The sequence below is a fragment of the Oryza brachyantha genome, chromosome 3 (assembly GCF_000231095.2).
Source record: "Oryza brachyantha chromosome 3, ObraRS2, whole genome shotgun sequence".
Taxonomy (NCBI): Eukaryota; Viridiplantae; Streptophyta; class Magnoliopsida; order Poales; family Poaceae; genus Oryza; species Oryza brachyantha.
The window spans coordinates 3,800,680-3,823,573 of NC_023165.2; the positions used below are offsets into that span (position 1 = coordinate 3,800,680).

At 38.3% G+C, this 22,894-nt stretch overlaps 1 protein-coding gene across 1 annotated transcript; it reads left to right on the forward strand.

Moving 5' to 3' along the window:
- Positions 1–1,618: 1,618 nt before the first annotated feature.
- On the forward strand, positions 1,619–21,869 carry LOC102709260. The gene is made up of 35 exons (XM_040522807.1): positions 1,619–1,957; positions 3,476–3,702; positions 3,833–3,906; positions 4,219–4,275; positions 4,409–4,749; positions 5,558–5,626; positions 5,723–5,811; positions 5,973–8,150; positions 8,704–8,781; positions 8,928–9,039; positions 9,217–9,267; positions 9,412–9,458; positions 9,595–9,685; positions 10,099–10,128; positions 11,544–11,600; positions 12,568–12,672; positions 13,340–13,408; positions 13,570–13,647; positions 14,183–14,317; positions 14,416–14,523; positions 14,758–14,886; positions 15,751–15,866; positions 15,955–16,072; positions 17,314–17,419; positions 17,533–17,672; positions 17,816–17,986; positions 18,064–18,174; positions 18,270–18,381; positions 18,844–19,172; positions 19,293–19,383; positions 19,641–19,736; positions 19,811–19,881; positions 19,978–20,090; positions 20,899–21,004; positions 21,190–21,869. The coding sequence occupies exons 1-34, from the start codon at positions 1,619–1,621 to the stop codon at positions 20,978–20,980; spliced, it is 6,120 nt and encodes a 2,039-aa protein (XP_040378741.1). The 3' UTR covers positions 20,981–21,004; positions 21,190–21,869.
- The last annotated feature ends 1,025 nt before the right edge of the window (positions 21,870–22,894 follow it).

Here is a 22,894-nt window from a genome sequence, read left to right on the forward strand (position 1 = left end):
AACACGGTATAAATAATACTCCCTCCATTTGATAATGTAAAATATTTGATTTTTTCTTACAATGTTTGACCGAATTATAGAAATATCATGTATTTTGTTTGTGACTTAGAACTTTAAGCACGACTTATCATTTTTTATATTTATACTAAACATGAATGGTCAAACGTTACGATCAAAAATATCAAACATCTTACACTATGAAACGAAGATTGTATGACTGAGTAATAGTTACTCCTCGCTCTCACAATACATCTTACTAAGTAGAAGAAAATACTCCTCGCTCTCACAATGCGTCTTAGAAATTTTTCTTGCTAAATATGTGTTTTTGAACCACATTGTGATTGCCCTAAGGGGTGAGGAAAGTCATAAGACCGTGACATCACGAGTTATGACTATGTAGAACAAATGACATATTATGTAGGAGAGAGTCCACCTATCTCGATTTAATGATTTGCCACCGACATTGTTGTTTTCTATAATGTATAATGTACTGTTAAGCTTACCAATTATTGTACGTTAAAACAATGTGCCCGGTAAACATCATTGACTCTTTTGTATCAATTTGCATCTTTTGTACTACCTTCGTTTCATATTATAAGATCTTCTAGTTTTGTCTAAATTCATCAATTGATGAACGTGTCTAAATTCATCAATTTATCATATGACAATATTGTATAATGAATTTATTAGGTTAACATGTTATGATTTTTTTTGTTATAGCCATATAATAATAGATATATTGGATTATTATTTGACTAATCTGTGATGTTTGTATATTAAAAATAATATAAATTAATTATAATATTAATAAATTAAAAACCAGCAGTTTAACGAATAACCCAACGGTGAATCGATGAGAACCAACGGCTAGAGCGGAGCAACCTTCGGCCTGGTTTTTTTACTATGATTTGCTTACTCTTTTTTTTGAGATTACGTTACAATGCATGCTATATGAATATGATGTGCGTACATAGCGATGTGCGCTAATTTTAGCTAGTTACGACTGCGTCAAGGGGTAGCTAAAATACTCAGCAACGGAACTCCACAAAACATTTATCCATCCATAACTAGCTAAACCAATTATTCCTAAATGATCAGAAATAAAAAAAAAGAGCACATGACTTGCAAATGAATTATGCTTTTGGATTTCTTGATATTAATATATAGATATACATTATTTTTTAGAGGCTATATGTATTTTTGCAAAAAAAAATCTATTCTAACTTGCACCAGATATGAATATTTCATGAAACAATGCAGTGAAGATCTACATTTGTGTTCACATATTTATTGCATATTTTTTTCTATCTATAATTAATTAGACTCATTTCTAGTCATTTCATTTGTCAGAGTTTAACTCGCTAAGGTTGTTATTGTGGTTGAACTTAGAAATGGAAAAGAACCCAACCCAACGCAACGCAACGCAACCCAAACAACAAATACACAATTATACAAAAGCAAAAAAATAAAATCCAAACTAAAAACGGTAATCGAAAAAGGGAAAACTTATACGATTTCTGCGGCCTCCTCTTCGGCGTCTTCGCTACTCTCCGCCCGCGAGCCCCAAAAGGACCACGGACCACCCCTCCCGCCGGCGGCGCCGCTTGCCGCGGGGGCGATGTATAAGCTCGGCGGCCGTGGCAGCGGGCGCGGCGGCGGCGGCGGAGCCGCGAAGCGCCCGCCGGCCCCCCACGGCCGCGGCCGGGGGGCCGGGTCCTCTATCGGCGGCGGCGGTATGTCCGCGCCTCCCCGCGGTCGCGCCGCAGCCGCAGCCACCGCCGCGGCGGCGGCGGCGGCGGGGCGTGAGGAGTCGTTCAGCCTCGAGCCCAGCGGTCGGACGGCCTTTGCGGCAATTATAAAGCTGACCCCTGACCTCGTCGACGAGATCCGGCGGGCGGAGGAGTCCGGTAGCGGCGCTCGTATCAAGTTCAGCCCTAACGTTAAAGGCTCGGAGAACGTGAGCTCCCCCCCTCCTCCCTCTCACTCTGTCGTTTTAGTTCTGTTCCCGTTACTTCCTTGTAACTTAAAAACCTAACCAATTTCGAAGTTTTGACAGTTATGGCATATCGTAAGTTCATAACTCGAGATTAATTTTTGTCAGAAATGCCAGTTTTTGGTTTTCCCGTAACATCGTTCCTGAGTTTAGGTTAGTTCACCGTGTAATTTGCATTAATATTGCTCAAATGTACTGCATGGTGCCCAAGAGACCCAACTGTTTTGGCATGATGATGTCTTGGACTCTTAGCCCAAATGCTGTTAGGATCGTTAAATTTCACTTTATTACATGCGATGGTTTTACGGTGTTCTGTTGAGTGTGAGCTCTTCAATTGCCCTGGCAGGTTTACCTGCAAGGTTGTCTAGGATTGTTCAAATCCAGCTCCTGCCTGATCATTATCAAGTGATTTCACTTTGCGTAGGTCCCCTTTGCTGGTTTGGAATGAATCATATGGTTTCACCTGGTATAGTAATGCAGAAATGACAAGGAATTTCTTGTATATTTTGCGTTTAGTCTGTTTCATCAGAGCTCAGTAGGCTGTTAAATTATCATTTGAGGTTTCCATTGTTTGGCTAGGAAGAATCTGGATTCTTAAGCTGTTTATGGTTCCTCAAAGTTTCCTGAATGATGATCCATACTGGTGTATTGCTTTTGTGGAATTGTTTTATCGAACCTTACTTTTGTAATTGCTAGCAGTTAGGAAAGGGCATGTTAAGCTCATGTACTTCTCATTTACATCTTTTATCTATGGTCGTTGATATTTCTTTTGGTATAGCACACTAATGTTTTTTAATAATTTCTAACAGGTAGTTATGTATATTTTATATGTTTTTTCTTCAAAACCATTTACTTGGTTTTGTACTAAATAAGTGTAGATCACCCAAATGTTGGGTATTTGTCCTCAGTAGGCTTCAGCTCATCTCAAATAGCAAATCCAAAGAATCCCTTCTATCAAGACTATTCATATTCTTATTTTTCTAGCTTGCGTGACATTTTACTCTAGTGAAACTATCTCTGACATTTATGAATCCTAATTGAACTTTTTTTACTTTGTTTTCTAAAGAAAATCTATCACGCTTCTTAGATACAACAATAATCTCTTCTGTCATCTACTGTGCTTTCTTTGTCTTGTTTTGGCAATATGAACTTGTGGTTGTACAATTGTTAACTATTATTGTTTCACAGTTGATATACCCTTTTAAACTTTGCAAGTTGGTTGGGAAGATCAACTTGTTCACAAGTTCTCCACTAGCAGTCTAGCACAATGTGATTCATGTTTCATGAAATGGATGCATGTTTATTTTGTGCATACGAAGGGGGCAGTAAGGTAGTTCCCAGTGGTTTGCAACCTGCCTGGTATGCTTTTAGCAATACTAGATTAGCCCAAATACAATTCATATATCGATGAGATTCAATATGGAAATTACTCCTGTGCATTTTATTGTTGAATTTGGTACTGAAAGATATTTTTCCTGCCAGATTATAGATGTTGGTGGCAAAGAATTCAACTTTACATGGGCATATGAACGCGGTCAATTATGTGATATTTATGAAGAACGTCACAGTGGAGAGGATGGAAATGGATTGCTTCTGGACTGTGGCACTGCTTTGCGCAAGGTGAATGTGGAGCGTATTTTGGATGAATCAGCAAAGAACCTTGTGAAAATGCGCTCAGAGCAGGCTGAACGTCTCTCAAAATCTCGAAAGTTTGTCTGCTTTCCCTGTTCCATAACTCTCCTGGTCTACTGATTAATGATCATCCTGATGAATAGATTTTCCTCAAAGTTTCTGTTTTATGATTTTATATCTTACATCTTGTAATTTTTCCTGTTATAGATCAATTGTGCTGGACCCAGCAAATCCATCTGTTAAGAGTCAGGCCAAGTCAATGGCTGCTGCAGCTGTTGAAGGTTTGTGCTCTGAACTATGATTTTCTTTTTTCTTTTTCATCATGGATTATGATTTTGTTTCCAGCCTCAGTTTTGCATCTGTATTTGAAATATGTGAAGTGGTAAACTATCTTGTTCGCATCAGTATATGGCTGAGCTCATTTACTAGCATTGGACCAGTAGTATGTAAATATCCTTTATATCTTTATGTGTGATAGCAATGATGGTTCTGAACTTACTTTCTGGTCTTTGCGTAAAGTCAATTAGAGATTATAATGGCTAATTTTTTGTCAGATCTCAGACTATGTAATCTAATGTTGTTATCTCTTCCAGGTAATATGCGGAGGATGAACTGGAAGCAGAAGAAAGAATTTTTCAAGAAGAATCCAGGTTTCAATCTTGTTTGACCTTCTCGTTTGTATTGTTTTATTTCTTTTTAGACCTTTGCATGTCCTTCCACTAAGAGAACCCTGCATTGCCTCATAATAATTAACTGCATATGTTTTCCATTGGCCTACTCCAGCTGCTGTTATCGCTCCAACCAAATCTGTTTCCAAAGTGAAGCTGTCTAACAGTATACCAAAAGGAAATTTCTCCACTTCACCAGCACTTTCTCCTGAGCAACCTGGATCGAGCATTCATTCACTTCCTGTTGGATCAGATGCAAATAATGAAGTCATAACACCTTTCGATTTGAATAAAGATGAACATAGTAAAGTCGTGAAGTCAACCCCAAATAGGATGTCTCAAGGAATAAATCGCCGAGCAAGTGCTGTTTCTGCAAGTATTGATGATAATACAAATGAACTACAAAACCGCTTGGTATCTGTACTTTCAGATAATCCAAAAGGAATAAATTTAAAGGTACTCTCTCTCTCTCTCTCATGTGTGTGTTCATGCATGAGCACATACATTATGATTTGTTATCTGTGCACCATATACCAATATAACTTAATCGGTATCTGTAATGCTATATAACCTGTGGCCCTATAGTGGATTGCTACAGCTTGCGATGACCTTCTACTACCTTGTATAACACACGAATGTGGTTGTAGTGAGTGGCGACAATGTGGTGGATAGCTCATGTTTCCATATGGTCCATTTGTTGCATACTCTTGCCATTTTTCATCTTGAATCATTATTCCAAGTCTCCCATCACACACATTTGAATGGTGTGGCATGTTTCCAAGAGGCAATTTTGCTGGTGATCCTTGGTAAGGTGACAGCGATGGTGACCCCATCACTCAGTGCCATGTTGATTCACCTGTCTGTGAGGGTATTCTTCAGGATATTTTTGAACTGTTGTTGAGAATTGGAAGGGTTAAGGTTAAATGGTTTATAGTTCGAGGTGTTGAAAAAATTGGAGTCAAACCGATAGTATAAAGGTAGTAAAATGGATTTTTCGAAACTTATATGGGTGTCACTAATTTGATAAAGTAGCACCCTTCCCCTATCATTGAGAACTTCAGTGCGTTGAAGTATTAAATGGCATTTTAATTCATTGATTGATCCTTTTAAATATTGTTGTTTCTTGGTTTAATTTATGTACATGATAGACTGTAATATTCATAGCTGGATAGATGACTTTGGTTTTGTAAATCTGTATACTTAATTCACAAAGGTTTACTCCATGAGTGCTTATTGTTTATAAAATTTGTTAAAATATCTGCAGGGCCTGGAGAAAGCTGTTGCAGATGAATTTCCTAACGCTTCAAAGAAAATAGAGAGTAGCATGAAGAATGTGAGTGGCTAACATTACTCACCAACATGTCTTCTCCATTAATGGAACTGTAGCTCTATATTATGTTGCATACTCAATACATTATTATCCTTACAGATTGCAAATTTCCAAGCACCAGGGAGATATTTTCTCAAACCTGGATTAGAGGCAGAAAGCTCTAAAAAGCATGCATCTGGCAGTGGAATGTACAATTTTTTCTCCTACGAATTCAGTTCCTTGTTTTCTTGTGACTTATAGGCACTGTTTCAATGACGATTTCTCCTTAGTTTTGTTCAATTATTTTTCCTGCAATTTTCAAATTCTCTCTCACAAGCCCTGAACAGTAACATGTTGATGTATCTAACAGATCTTTGGATGACAATACTGAAGAGCCTGCTGAAAACTTAAAAATGGATGATCCTGATATATTCGAGAGGATTGACATTGGGGGCTCCCCAGTTTCTGCTGCACAAGACGGAAAAGTCAATAATGGCAGTGATGGTAAAGCAGGCACATCTAGTGAGAGCGGAAGCGGTAGTGATAGTGATAGTGAAAGCAGTGACAGTGGAAGTGACAGTGGGAGCCAAAGCAGAAGTGCTGCAAGTGGCAGCGGGAGCAGTAGTGATAGTGATAGTGATGCTTCATCAAGCAGCAAGGAAGGATCAGATGCATTTGTAGATATTACGAGTGATGATGATAAAGGAGGAGCACATAGAAAAGCAGCAGATGAACTTAAATTATCTTCCTCGCCAAGAGATTTGACTGCACTAGATGGTGATGATGAGCTGATTGACATTGGAACAAATCTGGAGTATAAGAGTGCATCCCCGCACATTGATTTGAACAATTTCAATAACAACAATGACGAGTCAGAAGATACAGCTGTACCAACTGATAGCATCGATGTGAGCCACTTTGAGGAGCCACCAGAAATTCCAGGAAGCAAGAACATGGTAAATGCCAGCATAGATCCTGGTAAAACTGATAGCAAGCATGCTGCAAATGAAATGTCTTATGAGGACCTTTTTGGTGACTCTTTAGCACCAAGTGGTGAAAACCTACCCAAGGAAGAACCCAGCCAATCTACTAAACATCATGGTAGTAGGATAAAATCTGTATCAAAGGATGGATCAAATCATGGTCAGGATAGGATCATTGAGAAAGGCTCCAAATCCAAGTTGAAAAGATGCTCTGGCAATGAGAACTCGGGTACAATGCCTGGAAGTGCCAAAAGGCCCAAGCCTGATATATATTCAGGAAATACTAGTTCATTATCAGAGCACAGACAGACTTTGCCTCCTGACAAACATGTGAATGAGAGTCTGAGCAAGGAGACAGGGAATGTTAGCTGGGATGCACATAGCGATCTTCATGCACATGATAGCAGTCCTGCTGTGAAAGGAAGATCTTTGGTTTCTGGAAATTTACTGAAGATAAATCAAAACCCAAATATACTTAACCAAGCAACGCAATCTGAGAGAACACAAGATAAGGTTGAGAAATCAATTTCTAAGAAAAAGGCAGATAAGATGCAGAAGCCTTGGAATAGTTTGGATGGTAACCTTGGAAGAGTTCTGCATGCTGAAGGCCAATATGTCAATTTTGACGACTCTGATGATTCTGCCACAAGAAAAAGAGCTAGATATGGTGGGCCCCAAGTTGAGGATAAAATGCTTAAACGTTCGAAAGATGCTAACATCGACATGTATTCCATAAATTTAGCGAAAAGCGCCAAAGCAAATGTAGGATATGATGGTGTAGACCGTGTAATGCCGATTCCTGGTTCCACTGAAAGTAATGGCTATCCATCAAATTCACAAAGAAATAATGTTGATAGTTCACCTCATGGAAAAAAGGTGCTTCAGAGAGAGCTTTCAGATCTTGAGTTGGGTGAATTCCGTGAGGCTTCTATGGAAAATGAGACTGGGAGGACAAAGAAGCAATTTGAAAGAAATAGTTCTTCAAAGTCACTTGATGGTAAATTAGCCAATGTGGACAACTCCATTCCCACTATGGTGAACCGAAAGGGCTCTCTATCCTCTTCTCAAGATCAGAGGAGACCATCACCTCGAGATTTTGGTATGGGAGGTAATATAAACCAGGAAGGATTCCCCAAGAAAACACCTGCATATGATTTTGATAATTCTAGGCCCCAACAAAGAGGAAATGTTCTGCAGAGTCACCAATTGCCAAAAACCGATAATACAGTTGCTGAGATCGTATTACATCCAGATGAGCCAGGAGAAAAACCAGGAAAAAAGGAAGCAAGGATGGTGCAGAGTGGAGTGCTAGAACATGTAGGTTCAAAGAAGAAAAAAACCACCCATAAGCTTCCTCAGAATGGTAGTAGGAATGCCATAGGCTCTAGAACACAGAAATCAATTTCCCCAGCAGAAAATGAGGAAAGAAGTAGGGATAACTCTTTGATTGAGAATGAGGCCAGTAGAAAGAGAATGGACAGTTCTTCAGATGAAGATAATTTATTCTTCTCAAAGTATGATAAAGATGAGCCAGAACTGAAAGGTCCAATAAAAGATTTACCACAGTAAGTTACAATATCCTTCCCACTGTTGTTTTAATGGTAATTGTTCTGCAGTTATATTACTTGATTTTAGTTTAACCACCAAAAATGGATTGATGTGGTCCCTCTAAGTCTAGGACACTAGAACTCTGAATCATGAAACTTTTGTCGTATTCAAAATGATGGATTACCCAGTCTACAACTTCCCACATCCATTGTGTTCCCTACTTTACTTCTTTGAACTGTACTGGTGTTTGCGCTTTTAGATATGTGAGGTCCATTGTGAATATTCTACTGACTGTTTGAGACTGTTTACACTTGGACGAGTGACCCATCATGTCTTTTGTCTGTAATTGTATAGTTTTATAATTGGTACGACTAATCTCACATTTAAGCAGTGTTATTCTGTCGAATATGCATTCTACTTATACTCCATGCCAATAAACAATGAATAATTTTGCCTAAATCACATTTTGGAAATCGTACTAGATACTTGTGGCAATGTGTCATTTTTGATGCTTTGCTTCTTTTGTTGTTTGTGAAGGGAAAAAAACTAACACATTATATTCTTTTTCAGATACAAAGATTATGTGCAGGAGTACAATGAGAAATATGAGGTTTACTCCTACTTAAACAGTCAGATTGAGAAAACTCGGTATGCATTAAGTTTCTTATTTAAGCTCCCTTGATACTATTTTCTTTGTGTAAATTTTGTTATTCCAAGTTCTGTTAGTACTCCATTGTCATGTGTTCAATAGTTCATGTTACAATCTCCTTCTGTAACTGACATTTTCTTTACAGATCTGAATTCCTAAAGATTCAGGAGGATCTTAATTCTGCTAAAGAAAGAGATAAGGATCTGTATTACAGAATTTTGGAAAGAATCAGAGACATGTATCATGAATCAGGCACAGTACGTCTTCTGCCTGCATCTCCCTATATAATCATTACAGCTCAATCTATCCATGCTCGAACTCTTCTTGTTAGATGAGGGAGGGAACTAATAAAGAATGTAGAATGTTATGAAATTTTATTTGACCTTGATTATATAAGTTCATCCTGATTCTGATTGTGCACATATATCCTGCAGCGGCATAAATTGATGAAGAAAGTCTTTGGATTACTTCATGAAGAGTTGCAGGTATGTATGTGTCCCTTCAAGAGTCTCTGCCACTTATCCCAATAAATTTCTCTACCAGTCAAATTTGCCTTTATGTTGATTTGTTTTACTTGGGTTTCTGACGTGCCCATGCTGATTTTATTTTATGACCCTCTTCTCCGCCAGACTATCAAGAGAAGAATTAAAGACTTTGCAGATGACTATTCAAATGAGTAACTGTTGTACTTATACCGTCGTAACATGTGAGTTGGGTTCTACGAGTAACTTCTAAGTAATCTTTTCATTGAAGTGCATTGGAACACAGACAACCTGCCGTAGACTTCAGTGCTGATTATGATGATCATGCAGGACATTTGCAACTGCTTTTCAGAGGCTGTCACTCGGCATCAATTCTGAAGAAATTGAGACCTTGGCATTAAGCTTGCTTGTAGAAGCACAGGCATAACTCGAAATATTCATTCGAAGGCATTTACTAGTGGGAGGAAAGTTGAGGAAATTGCTTGTTCGGTAGATCCCTGTGCCGAACTTCGGAGGAATCACAGTGGTGGAACGCGATGAAGATTATCAAGAACATCCCACGCCACCGACCCTCTGAGAGCCTGAGCAGGCGAAACCTAAAACTTATGGAACAGAGGCAATAATTTTCGAGGTGGCATTACAACACAATTTTGCAGGTAGATTGCCATTGTGGCCTGGCGTTTCCCCTTGTAGATGCTTTGCTTCTCCCGCTGTAAAAAGGGCGAGATATCTCCCCCTCGTCTCAAAATGGCTCGTCGTGTACATTATCTTTGTATTAACTTATCAGTGTCAGAACTGAACTACTGAATCCCATTGACCTGTACATATCTGCAGAACCAGAATCAAATAGAGAAAGTTTTGAAGGTGAGATAAATTTGGTGCGTATAGTGTTCCCCATGCAACTATTACCTGATTTCTCTTCGGTCTCACGGTCAGGTCATGCGTTTGTGGTGCAGCCGCTGTTATTTGTTTGACGTTTCTTTCACCATGATTCTTTGTGCTATTTTTCTGTGGTCTTCCTGATGTCTGTCGCTACATCTGGAAGGACAACGAGGAAATGATAGATCTGTCATCTGTGGTTACTCTACTCTGTAACATCGTAGGTTGACAGGCTGTCACATCAGCCGTTTTAGAAGAGCTGTCAAGGAATGCGGAGCTGACGACGTTTTGTACTGTTAATTAATTGGGGTTGTACTACGGACTACATATTGTACATTTCTGTTGATCAATTAATCTCAAAATTAAGTAATCCTTGAAAAATATATATTTATAATATGAAATGAAGGGAAGGAATTACATTTCTATCAATCAATTAATCTCGAGTAGCATGACTAGTCTCTAAGCTTCTTCGGCTGTATCGTTTAGGCTCATCTAGATTTTCGCACTCTTAGGCCCAGTTTAGATGGTAAAATTTTTTGGGAGAAAGGTTATGTCGATGCGTATAGTTACATATATTTGAAGTATTAAACGTAGTTTAATTATAAAATAAATTTCAGATTTCGGTTGGAAACCGCGAGACGGATCTTTTGAGTCTAATTAATCCATTATTAGCACATGTTGGTTATTGTAGTACATATGGCTAATTATGTACTAATTAGACTCAAAAATTCGTCTCATGATTTCCTCCATAACTGTGTAATTAATTTTAATGTTTATATATATTTAATACTTTATTTAGGTGTCCAAAGATTCGATGTGATATTTTTAGAAAAAGTTTTTGAGAACTAAACATGGCCTTAAAATACAGAATCACTGTTCAAACGAGTGCTAACGTAGAGCCATGATGGATGCTTTGGGAGTTCCATCGCTGAATTGGCACATACCCCTCCTCAAAGACAGGATGTGTTTGAGACATCTGAGATTTTGGATTAAATTATTATCTGTTTTTATAGATTTTAAGTAAATAAATTATAAAATTAATGAATATAACATGAAAATCTTGTTGTAGAAGTGTCCACTTTACAAATTGAGAAAATTTTATACCTTTAACGTCACGTATGGACCGACCAACCAATACTAGTTTTACATTTATGAATGACACACCGGCCTTTTCTACTCTCTATAGCATTGGGATTCTATGAAATAGCATGAGATTTTATGAATCTTTTTCGAGATAAGGACATAAAAAAATCAAATCCTCCTCCCAAAATCGCTAATTCCCACCATGTCCCTAATTCATCGTCCAATTGTTGCTCACCATCACCAAACCCTAACCCTCAATGTGCCATGAATTCGTTGCATTTGCACATCTCTACCCTCTTAGCCTTGACTCATTCTAGTTCACTACCGACCACCGGCTCACTCCTTATGTGTCGAGGAGACTTCCAAGTAAGAACGTGAGTTATGAGGAACAATTAAAAACACATGACTGTATATTTAATCCTAAGACATCCGTAATGTACTGTAAAATGGTTATTATGTAATAAATGTTCTTATATGTGCTATCTTTATACATTATAACATTAATGACTAAAGTACTCCATAGGATTGCCTACAAGAATAAATGCTCTCACACTCTTTCTTATTTTGGACTTACTTTATTTTTCATTTTATCCATAAATATTATGAAATTTGCCACAACAAAGACTATTTATGGGAGTCTCACCTATATAGACCAGGTGCTCTTTATACCTTGTGTGCCCTAACTAACTCAACACCTCCGTAAAAGCTTCACATCGAGCCATGCTTAGTCATATGACCGATATTTGATTCAGCTATGGCACTAAAACGAAAACTAAAATATTGAATATATATTTATAAGTAATTTTATAGTACTTGAGAAGGTATCGTGAGTATCAAAATTTTAATGTAAAATTTGGTATCTCTTAGTGCATAAGATACCAAAAAAAATACCAAATTTTACAATAAAATTTTAATATCTCTCGGTACCTACTCAAGGATGGTAAAAATACTCTATATTTATATTCAATGAGTACGGAGAACTAGATAACATGATCGAACAATTTTAACAGCCATGCATATTTATCCCATGCAAACAAATAAAAAGAGTGTTAGCTATGGTATTCCCATACATTTTTCTCGTTATCTCACGCCCAAAAAAAAAGCTGTTAGCCATGATGTGACGGTCTGGCCCCACCTGACAGGCAAATGCCACGTCTCATCCGTCCTCTCGCTCCACGCGTCAGTGGGCCACCCCCCCTCCCACAGCGCCACCCATTCCCGTCCCCTGAAGCCGAAAGGCGCAAAGCTTCCAGAAGCGTCCCCCCCAAACCGCCCACGGCGATCGGGGCGGCGCGCGCAGCCGGCGGCGAAGCGGGAGGGAGCTGCTAGGCCTGGCCCTCAACCCCTACTAGATCGCCGGCCACGGAGATGGAGAAGGTGCGGTGGCGCTTCGCGGACGGCAGCGTCACCGACCTGCTGGAAGCCCGAGGCCTCCATGGCACCACCGTAAGTGCCCCCTCGGGATGGCTCGGGGCGGTTCTCCCCTTCTCGTGTGCTAGGGTTCGTGGCATTTGTGGATATCATTTTGGGGGGCGGGGGCGAATTGGGGCGATTCGTCGGGGAGACTCTGTGCGGTGGTGGGGGTTCGCTGTGGTGTGGGGGGCGGCGAATCGCTCGAGCAGGATCGCGTGGCGTTTCCTGGGTTCTCTAGGTTCTCCCTTCTTTTTAAGATATATGTTCATCGACACGTTTGAGAGTTTCAAGGGTTTATGGATAATGGGGTACTCTCCTTTGCTGTTTGATATCTGATATCTCGACTTGTTGTGAGCTGCTGCGGTCCAATTGCCTGCTTCTGCTGTTGGTTGAAAATTTAGGGCATACGAGAAGTTCTAAGGTGTATGACCTGCCAGTGCGCAGCAACACTGGTAGGTGGTTCGAGGTATTTGGGAAACAGAGGTGATAAGGAGACAATCTTAATAATCAATTCTCAACGGTGGACATAATTTGAGTAGTTCGGTGCAGCTTTGAGCACTTTGGCCCTCTTTCATCATTAATGTTTCTTTGGTCTTGCATTTTGTGATGCATTTTGCATATGTTGATCATCGTACCACTTTATGTGTTGTAGGTGTGTTGTCTAAATGTTTAGATGCAAATAACGGATTCTCCTTTTCAGGATATTAATAAGAGAATGCAGTTCCATTCATCTCTAGTAGAAAGGCTTGCTTTAGAAAAAGAGTTGGAGGTACGTGAATATCATTTTCTTGTTGCTCTACTTATTTTGTCACAAGGGCATGGAAATACCTTATTCCTCTATTGGAAATTGTATGTATGTTCAAGAAAATGCAAGTCTTCTAGCTCTTTTACATGATCACCTTTTTTGGTTTTCTCCATGCCATACAACAGGGTCACCTAGGTTGTGTCAATGCTATCGCATGGAATTCAAATGGCTCACTTCTGTTATCGGGGTCAGATGACACTAGAGTAAGTTTCTGAACTAAGTATGGCTAGGGCTAACTTTAGTAGGTTCTTTATTCTTCTGTCATATTTCCATTCAGTAGTTGGCACTTGAACTCTAATTCTCCCCAACATTATATAGAGCTAAAAACTATTTTGAGATATTTGCACACCCTTTTTGGATTTTGAAAGCCCTGCCGATGCTACTTTTATATAACTAAATTACTATGTTAATAATTCAGTAACATTTTCTGCTTGAAGTATACGGTAGCACATGAACACTCTAGTTTTCTGTGAAACATAAGAGGTTTGCAATGAGTTTTTGTCTTCTTTTATTTTGATCAAATTAAACTATTTGTTGAGCTATAACTATAAGGAAGAATTATATGAACAGTATTAGGCAATCTTGTTGCAAAAGGCATGTTGCTCAGCAGGTGACTTAAGTTGTAGTTAGTTCTCTGTCTGGCTGGCACTCTTAATTCTTTGGTATATCCTTGGATTAGTAAAATCAGAGATTTTGATGCTTGATTCAGTTTATTGCTGTATGAACATCTATCTGCAGATCGGCATCTGGAGTTATGCTAATCAACAGTTGTTGCATGACATTGAGACGGGCCATTCAGCAAACATATTTTGCACAAAATTTGTCCCTGAAACATCTGATGAAGTAGTAGTCTCAGGAGCAGGAGACGCAGAGGTACAACCTTTCTAGATGTTCTCATTTTTCTGCCACTCTGGTCCCAGTTATTTTGAGATTTTCTATTTTTTGTGAGAGAGTTGCTGATTCTTTTGTAGGTTCGTGTTTTCAATTTGTCTCGTTTAAGTGGAAGAAGGCCTGTAGAAATTTCTATGGAACCAGCAGCAGTTTACCAATGCCACTCTAGGAGGATCAAGAAACTAGCTGTAAGACTGCATGTTGATATGACCTTTGGAATGAACCTCTAGATCATGAAAGAAAGTGTTTTTTTTTTCATTGCATTATCTTGACATAGATCTTTGGTATTTTGTGAATGAACTGATGTAGAAGGAGAAAAAAATGATGCTTAGTACTGTCTTTACACAATTATAGATGTGCTTTAGTTTCATGTAGATTGAGTCTTCAATTGTTCAATATTTTCTATTGTTTGTGATATGTAGGTTGAAATTGGTAACCCTAATGTAGTATGGAGTGCAAGTGAGGATGGAACTCTGAGACAGCATGATTTTCGGGAGTGCAGTTCCTGTCCTCGTGCAAGATCTGCTAATCAGGAATGCCGTAATGTGCTTGTGAGTAATCAGCTCTTTGACAAAAATTGGTTTGATTCATAACATCTTACATTGCAACTTTGTCTAGGTTGAGAAATTGTTTGGTCCTTAATAACCCATGATAAATTTTACCTATGGGAGTATTTTTGTTGTTTGGTTTAAATGTTCTTTTGTTTCGATTTATTGGTTACCACTAGGAACTGGGATCTAATAAGAGCAGCTCTGTAACCCTGTATGAGTCTATATTGCAGTCAATCTGTAATCTTTAGTACTATAATGAATGATCTGGAGGTCCTAAACGACAACAAGCAAATATTTTCCAGAATTTATAAATGATCTCTTCGTTGTTTCCTGAACTATTGAGCTGACATGTAATTGAGATTTACCCTTTACAACCTCATTGTTTCTCTGAAATTAAGCACAAGTGAAACGGTTTATCAAAGATAAAAAATAATTTATGGGTAAAAAATTATACGTGTTCTTTGTGATCTTAAAGCAAAGGCTTGAAAATAAACTACAATGAAAAACCCCAAAATAAACTCCAAATTTAAGTTTTAAGTTCAAATGTTGGCTTATAAGGATAAGCATAAGCGAAAAGATGGTGGGCTTAAGTTTTATTTTGTACACCACTTCCTATTACCAAGTGGATGAACCTGTAATGCTGCATTTTGTTGGACTATGTTGTATAAACATTTTAGCCTATGATCATATAGTGGCTCTCACCTTACCTTCTTCTAGGCTTGGTAACTGCTCTGTACTTTTTTTGGGGGTGAATCCTAGAATTTTAATGGTAATTAATTAAATACAGTATTAAGGTAAAAACTGGGTATAAAATTGACTTGTCTAGTTGCGTGGTTGGTTCTGAGTATATTTTCTGTGTGGCAGCTAGATCTACGATGGGGAGCAAAGAAGTCCTTAGCTGATACTCCCAGACAGCCATTGGCACTGAAGTCTTGTGATATTAGCTCTGTTCGTCCCCATCAGCTCCTTGTTGGTGGGAGGTGACCTAACTTATTCTTATGCATTAGTCCATTCTGAGAAGCTTTTTAAACCTGAATAACTTTACTTTACAACTTGATGTTTATGCAGTGATGCATTTGCACGATTGTATGATAGGAGAATGCTTCCACCATTGAGCTCATGTCAAGCTAAAAAAGAACCACCACCATGTATTAAAATGTTCTGTCCAATGCACCTTGCTGATACTGTAAGTTCACTGTTCTTAAGTGTGTTGTTATTGTTCTAATTGTGTACGGTAAAGATGGTAGCAGTTCTCGTTTGGTATGTTACTTCCTCCAGTCATAAATAAATATAGCGTTTTGGACATCAATCCAGTATGCAAAACACACATTCGACCACTACATTTTGTTACACCCTCCGTTTCATTTTATAAGTCACTTTGGGTTTGTTCTAAGTCAAACTTGTTCAAGTTTGACCAAGTTAATAGAATAATATAGCAGCATTTTCAACACAAAAAATATACTATAAAAATAAATTTGTAGGTGGATATAATGAAACTAATTTGGTGTCGTGATGCTACTAAATTTTTCTATAAACTTAGGTGGTCATTGTTTGGCTTTTCGAGGGAAAATGCGAAAGACATATTTGCAAACGAAAAATAATTTGTGACTAAACTTTTATATACATGTTCTTGACGATCTAAAAGCAAAGGCTGAAAAATAAACTATGATGAAGAAACCTCATAATCAACTCTAAATTTAAGTTTAAAAATTCAAATTTTGGGTTATAAGTATAAGCAAAAGCAAAAAGATGAAGTTGATAATCAAACTTGAAGAGGCTTGACTTGGAACAAATCCAAAGTAACTTATAATATGAAACGGAGGGGTATAAATTTATGAAAAATGGTAAAAAATTAAGACAAATCAAGGATATCAATTTCATGTCCAATCTAGAAAGAGAAGTCAATAGCTAAATTTGTAAAGTTTTACCAAATGTTGGCAAAATGGTTTTCTTTTTTTCTTTACTGGATGGAATACTGTATATGTCTGATTTGTACGCTGGCTCAAAGTTGACCAAATTGATTGTAAATCTTGAATTTAAAGTTTTGAACTTTGTTATTTCAATTCAGGGTAGGATATTAGTAGAACACATGAAACGTTTTTGGATGCTTTTCTTTAGCATGAGATTTTCCACATGATAGTCAGGTCAATGTTGATAATTTTGTTATTCTGAGCAGTTTTATGATTTGTTACATGTGTTTTATGGATAAACTTGTATTGCATGGTCATGGATGAAACTTAAATATGTGTTGTTTTATAGACTTACTTCTGGAATATTTTTACTTATCCAAAAAATTATCCTAGAGCTTAAACCATCCAACCTAGAGTAGGCAATTTCGTTTCATTCTAAGGACTTTGTTGTTTCTGAAGCAATGAAAGTACTCCTTCCTCTATATCCATTAACATTTGCCCTATGCATTGTAACCAGAGGAAGTCAAATTTGCATCTAACTCATGTTGCGTTCAGCCCAAATGGTAAGGAAGTTCTGTTGAGCTACAGTGGTGAACATGTATATCTATTTGATGTTGACCTAGGTATGATCAATCAGCTCCCTTTTTGGTTATCATACCTTTGCTTCGTTTTGGCCTGTCTGTCTCTATTGTCACCTTTATATTATAATAATTGTGTAATTTGTTTGTTGGTTCAGAAAATACAAGTTCTGTGAGATACACAGCAGATGATGTACGGGAGCAACTATGCTTACCCCCTTTTAACAAAGAGCCAGCAAATCTGACTCCAAAACAACAGAAATTTCCTGTAAACAGAGCTTCAAGAAATTTGTGTAGTGTGAGCAGCGCTCTCTCTCTCTCTCTCTCTGTGTGTGTGTGTGCATGCGCGCACACACACACGCATTCATGCCACACTGCACACTGTTTGCTTCGTCTGGTAGACATGTTGAACCGCTCTGCCTTTAATGGCACCCGTTTCAGGTAGACGCGTTCAAGAAACTTATGCAAGTTGCGACAAAATCTCTTGAGATGGGCACTAACTTGATGCATGGGGTTGAAGCATGCTCTACAGTGCTTCAGGCAGTGGACCCTTGTATTGATGATAACATGAAGCATGACTGCTTCTGTACTCGAGCAGGATTGTATCTAAAGGTTTGCTTGATTCTGTTTATATGTTGTACAAAGTCTTTTCTTAATAAAAATTACAATCATTAAATATTGTTCTACAGAGGAGGTGGAAAAATGATGTATACATGGCTATACGGGATTGCAACAGTGCAAGGTGTATAGATTGCAGATCATTTCAAGCTCATTTGTACATGGCAGAAGCACTATTACAGGTAACCTAAGTAATTCATATATAATTCTTTTTGATATGAAGTGCTGAAATCAGCTGATCATCATCTGTCTTGTGATATATGTTGGGAATTTGTAGTTAGGAAGGCTGAAAGAGGCATCTGACTATGTGGATGCCTTAAATATCATTGTTCCACCTTATTCTGAGTCAGTTAAGCAAGTGGAAAATATCAAGGAGCGGCTTTTTGCAGGTTGGTACATTATACATAGGACTCGGACAATTATTTTGCCACACATAATTTAAAGCATGTGAATTGGATTTATGGAGACTGGTAACAGCATAATATGCTAAAATGGTTATGAAATTGGTTCCCATATTTGCACTGAGCCAAGTTACCTTCTATTAATCCCCTATGTTATGTAGTTGTTGTCATGAAGGTAGAAACTCACAAGAAACACATTAAAATTAACCTACAATTGTTTATTTGCCTTATGTTGTATTTTTTGGTGATGCCTGCTCATATGGATACACTATATTGCTTTCTAGCATTGGGCATCAAATTCAAGGTTTATTTATGCCATGAAGGTAGCTTTGGGCATCAAGATTTATTAATGCCATGAATTTAAGATCTGCTGATTTACGACTTAGTGGTTTTGTTGGTGCACTAGATGCATTATATTGACTTGCTGATGGGTTTATTTTGTTTGAACAGCTGAACTTGAGAAGAATAAAAAGGATCAAGTAGGAAATACTAACACGGATGCACGACATGGGCGGTTACGCTCGTTAAGTGATCTACTGTTTAGATCAGATGCTAGTGGCTCGTCATCGCAGGAGGGCCGAGAGGATTCAGATTATGATGATGAAATGGAGCTGGACTTTGACACGTCAGCATCAGGTGATGAAAGCCGTGAGAGTGATCCAGGTTTTGTCCGGGGTAGTTTAAGTTTAAGATTCCAGAGAAGAGATAGTCAAACTGATGAACACTCTGGTGAAAACAGATCAGCTGAGCCCACTCATAACGATGATTCTGCTTATCAGGTTCATTCTTTTCTACCACCGCTTTGTCTGAAGTACCTAATATGAGATAGTTTGATGTTCATATCTGTGTTCCACTGATATTACATGGATTTAACACCATTTCCCCATTATGCAATGCAGTCAGAAGTTGCCATTGACATGAAGCAAAGATATGTGGCACACTGCAATGTGGGGACAGATATAAAGCAAGCTAGCTTTCTCGGTGAGCAAGGTTAGCATGTTCCTTCTTGCATTCCTGCTTTTGAAATGCTAGCCATTCCATGAGCCAATTGCATTTTTAGTGACATTTTCTAGTACCAGAAATACACTGACCTTTCATTAATGACAAGTTTTAGATTTTGTGTAAAACTGACTTAATCTGTTACACAGAATCATTTGTTTAATATGAGTGTTCTAAAAGCCATGGAGTCAAATACTAGTTCATTTTTGTAACTTAAAGACATCTACGCTGCATTTCTCTTACAACAGGAGAGTTTATTGCTAGCGGAAGTGATGATGGTAGATGGTTCATATGGGAAAAAAGAACTGGAAGGCTGATTAAAATGCTTGCTGGGGATGGAGCTGGTTAGTATAATCCGTTTCTAATTCCTTGCTGTCCCTTGGATACTGCTTCTCATGCATCATATTTTTTTCTTCAGTTGTGAACTGTATACAATCTCATCCTTACGACTGTGCTGTTGCAACAAGTGGTATTGATAACACAATAAAGGTAAGAAATCTGTTTTTTTTTCTTTGAAATATGATAATGCTTTTACTTGAAGTACTTCAATGTAATGTAATTTGATTTTATTTGCTTCTTTATTAGTTATGGACACCAGATGCCAATGCTACATCTATGGTTGCTGGACCTGAAATTGATGTATCAAGTGTCATAGAGAACAATCAGAGGAAGCTATCCAGGAACCGTGAATTTTTGCTGTAAGCCATCACAAACATCACCAAATGCTTGACATCAAACCATACCTTGCTGTGCTAGAATCAAGTTTTCGCTAAAAGTGTATGGCATCATGCTATTAAGAAAAATCTATTCATCAAACGAGGCTCTTTGTGTTTCGATAGTTTTTTTTCCCGTTGAGCTGATGAAAAAATCGCCCTATCAAGGTTGTTGCATTTTACATCTGAGCTAGCCTGGGATTATGTTGTTGATTTGTCACATGCAATTAATAAATTGCTTTTGGTTTACTCAAGTATATTAGGCCTGTTTGTTTCCACTTCCAATTAATAAAGCTGGATTATTATAAGCTGAAGTAGATAATCATGCTTATATGGATAATTAATTAAAAGTACCTAAGAGTAGTGAGCCTTTAGCCACTCAATAATCTGGAAAAAGCATACTTTGAGGAGCTTATCAGATTATAGTAATCTGGGCTCTAGATTATAATAAGCTGGCGCAATAATCTAATTGCTTGTTTCAGATTATTTAGATAATCCAGATTACAATTTTTGTTGGGCATTCCAGATTACAATAATCCTAAGCTGAAACAAACACAAACAGGGCGTTAGTTGCTTCCAGTTTATCCAGGCTTAGTAAATCTTAAAACTGTTCCACTTTATTTGATTAAGAAGAGAGATCCCAAATTGAGGGAAACAGTTTGCTTTGTTCCACTGTTCTTATTTCTCTACCATGATTTAGGTCTGACATGCATGATATTAGCTCCAATTATCAAACACGTCGTTATTATTTTCTTTCCCTTATCATTCATAAATGTTTATATCATGTTTGTAGACCTTTCGAGTTTTTGGAACGATTTCGGATGCATGAGTTTGGTGAAGGAAGTTTACATCCTTTGGAGTGTGCACAGAGCTGATTTACAACTGCTTGAGTTGCTGAGGTACTGTTCACTGGTTATTGTGGGGCATCCTAAATAATTTACAGCATAAGGGCTCAAACACAGGTTCAAATAGATATGTTTTGGGTACAGTTAGGCTGTGGTGTTAAACCTTGCCTTTTGTCTTTCTACATACCCTTTTATTAGTGTTTATCTGATTTTGGGATTTGGTTTGCTCTTGCCTCCAGCTACCGGGAAAAGGAAGGGAACACATGGAAAGACCAATTCATCCAAGAGACAAGCAGTTCATGTTCTGATAGGGGTGAAATTGCAAGGCCTTGTTGCAGTTGTTGGCTTGGATTAGTAGAGTATGCTGGCACACCTCCTTATGACATGTCTAAGCAAGCGTGCTGATGCTGAAGTTGTTGCTTGAGCTGGGAATAAACAGCTTAACGCTGTTGGTTGCTGGTTGGGTATAACGATTGATCTCTGTTACGCAGTGTATATCTGTTCCTTTGTACAGATTGTAGAGGGGCAAACAAGCGAAGAAGAACCACATAACAGAGGCTTAAACCATAATGTTCTTCTCTTTGGGCCGGAGGGCAACGCCAGTTCAGGTCGGGAAGCTTAGTTCCCGTGTTATGTGCTATTGCGTATAGGGATACATTTCCCTGTACGAGTTTCACTACTTTGTACAGTGTAAATATTCGTGTGGTCCCTTGAATGCGTCGTACGCTCCCAACTGGTTCAGAAATTGACATACAAAACTGGAGTTGCCCCTAGATGAATCTTCCATCTTGCCTTTCTTTGGTTCTAATATGTTGGTGTATTTGTATTCCGTAATTGAAAAAAAACGCAGCTCGAGATGTGGTATAATGGCTGATGGATTGCAAAGCGGGCCATTGAGTTGCCATTTGGTCATTAACAATGCAACCGGTTCATTCCACTCCAGAAGCCACTGGCTCAAAGAATCATGTAGACTATCCGCTTCTTGCAGAAGAAAAACCAAAGAAGTCCTTGTCGTGTGTGTGGAAACTGGAAAGCATGTGCTCGTTCCCAGTTTCCAAAGGCTGCACACGACTACACGAGTTGGAGGAGGTGCGACCGAACCATCAACCATGTGCGGCCTCCCTGCACCCGCCTCCATTTTCCCGGAAGGTCTATCGTAGTACTACTTCAGCGATGAGCTCTTGTTACGCACGATGCACAGGAGGACGTCGCTGCCGGCCGTCCGCTATTCTGCTGGCAGCTGGCATGTCCTGTCGGCTTAGGGCTGCCAGCCTTGCCCACTTGATAGCGCCAGTTTGTAGTGTCTCTGGTTGCACTTGCACCGGAGTCTTATCACCAAATAAGGGCCATCCCATTTTTCCAGCTGCAATGGTTTTTCTACTGTCCTCTCCATTCTAATACTGTGTTTGGATCCCTTCTAAGTTTCTTTTACATCGAATGTTTAGACACTAATTAGAAGTATTAAATATACACTATTAATAAATCTACCACATACTTTGGACTATTTTGCGAGACGAGTCTATTGAGCCTAATTAGTCCATAATTAGAGAATATGATGCTACAGTAAATATTTACTAATCATGGATTAATTAGGTTTAAAAAATTTGTCTAATGAAATAGCCTTTATGTATGTAATTAGTTTTATTATCGATCTATATTTAATACTTCTAATTAACGTCCAAACATCTGATGTGGCAATGAACTAAAAAAGTCCCTGAATTCAAATAGCCCCTAAATTGTCATTATAGTTCATATTTAAACTAGAAAGATATAGTTATTATAAAAGTACCACGGTGAATTAAAAAGCTGCACGGCGCGGTCCATCATCCAGGAACCTGCACGAGTGAACGGCATGACCTCATAAGTATCTGATCTAATCGAGAAAACATAACCACTAATTTATTTTTCTCTTTTTTCATGATTATATGAAGACACCCGATATAT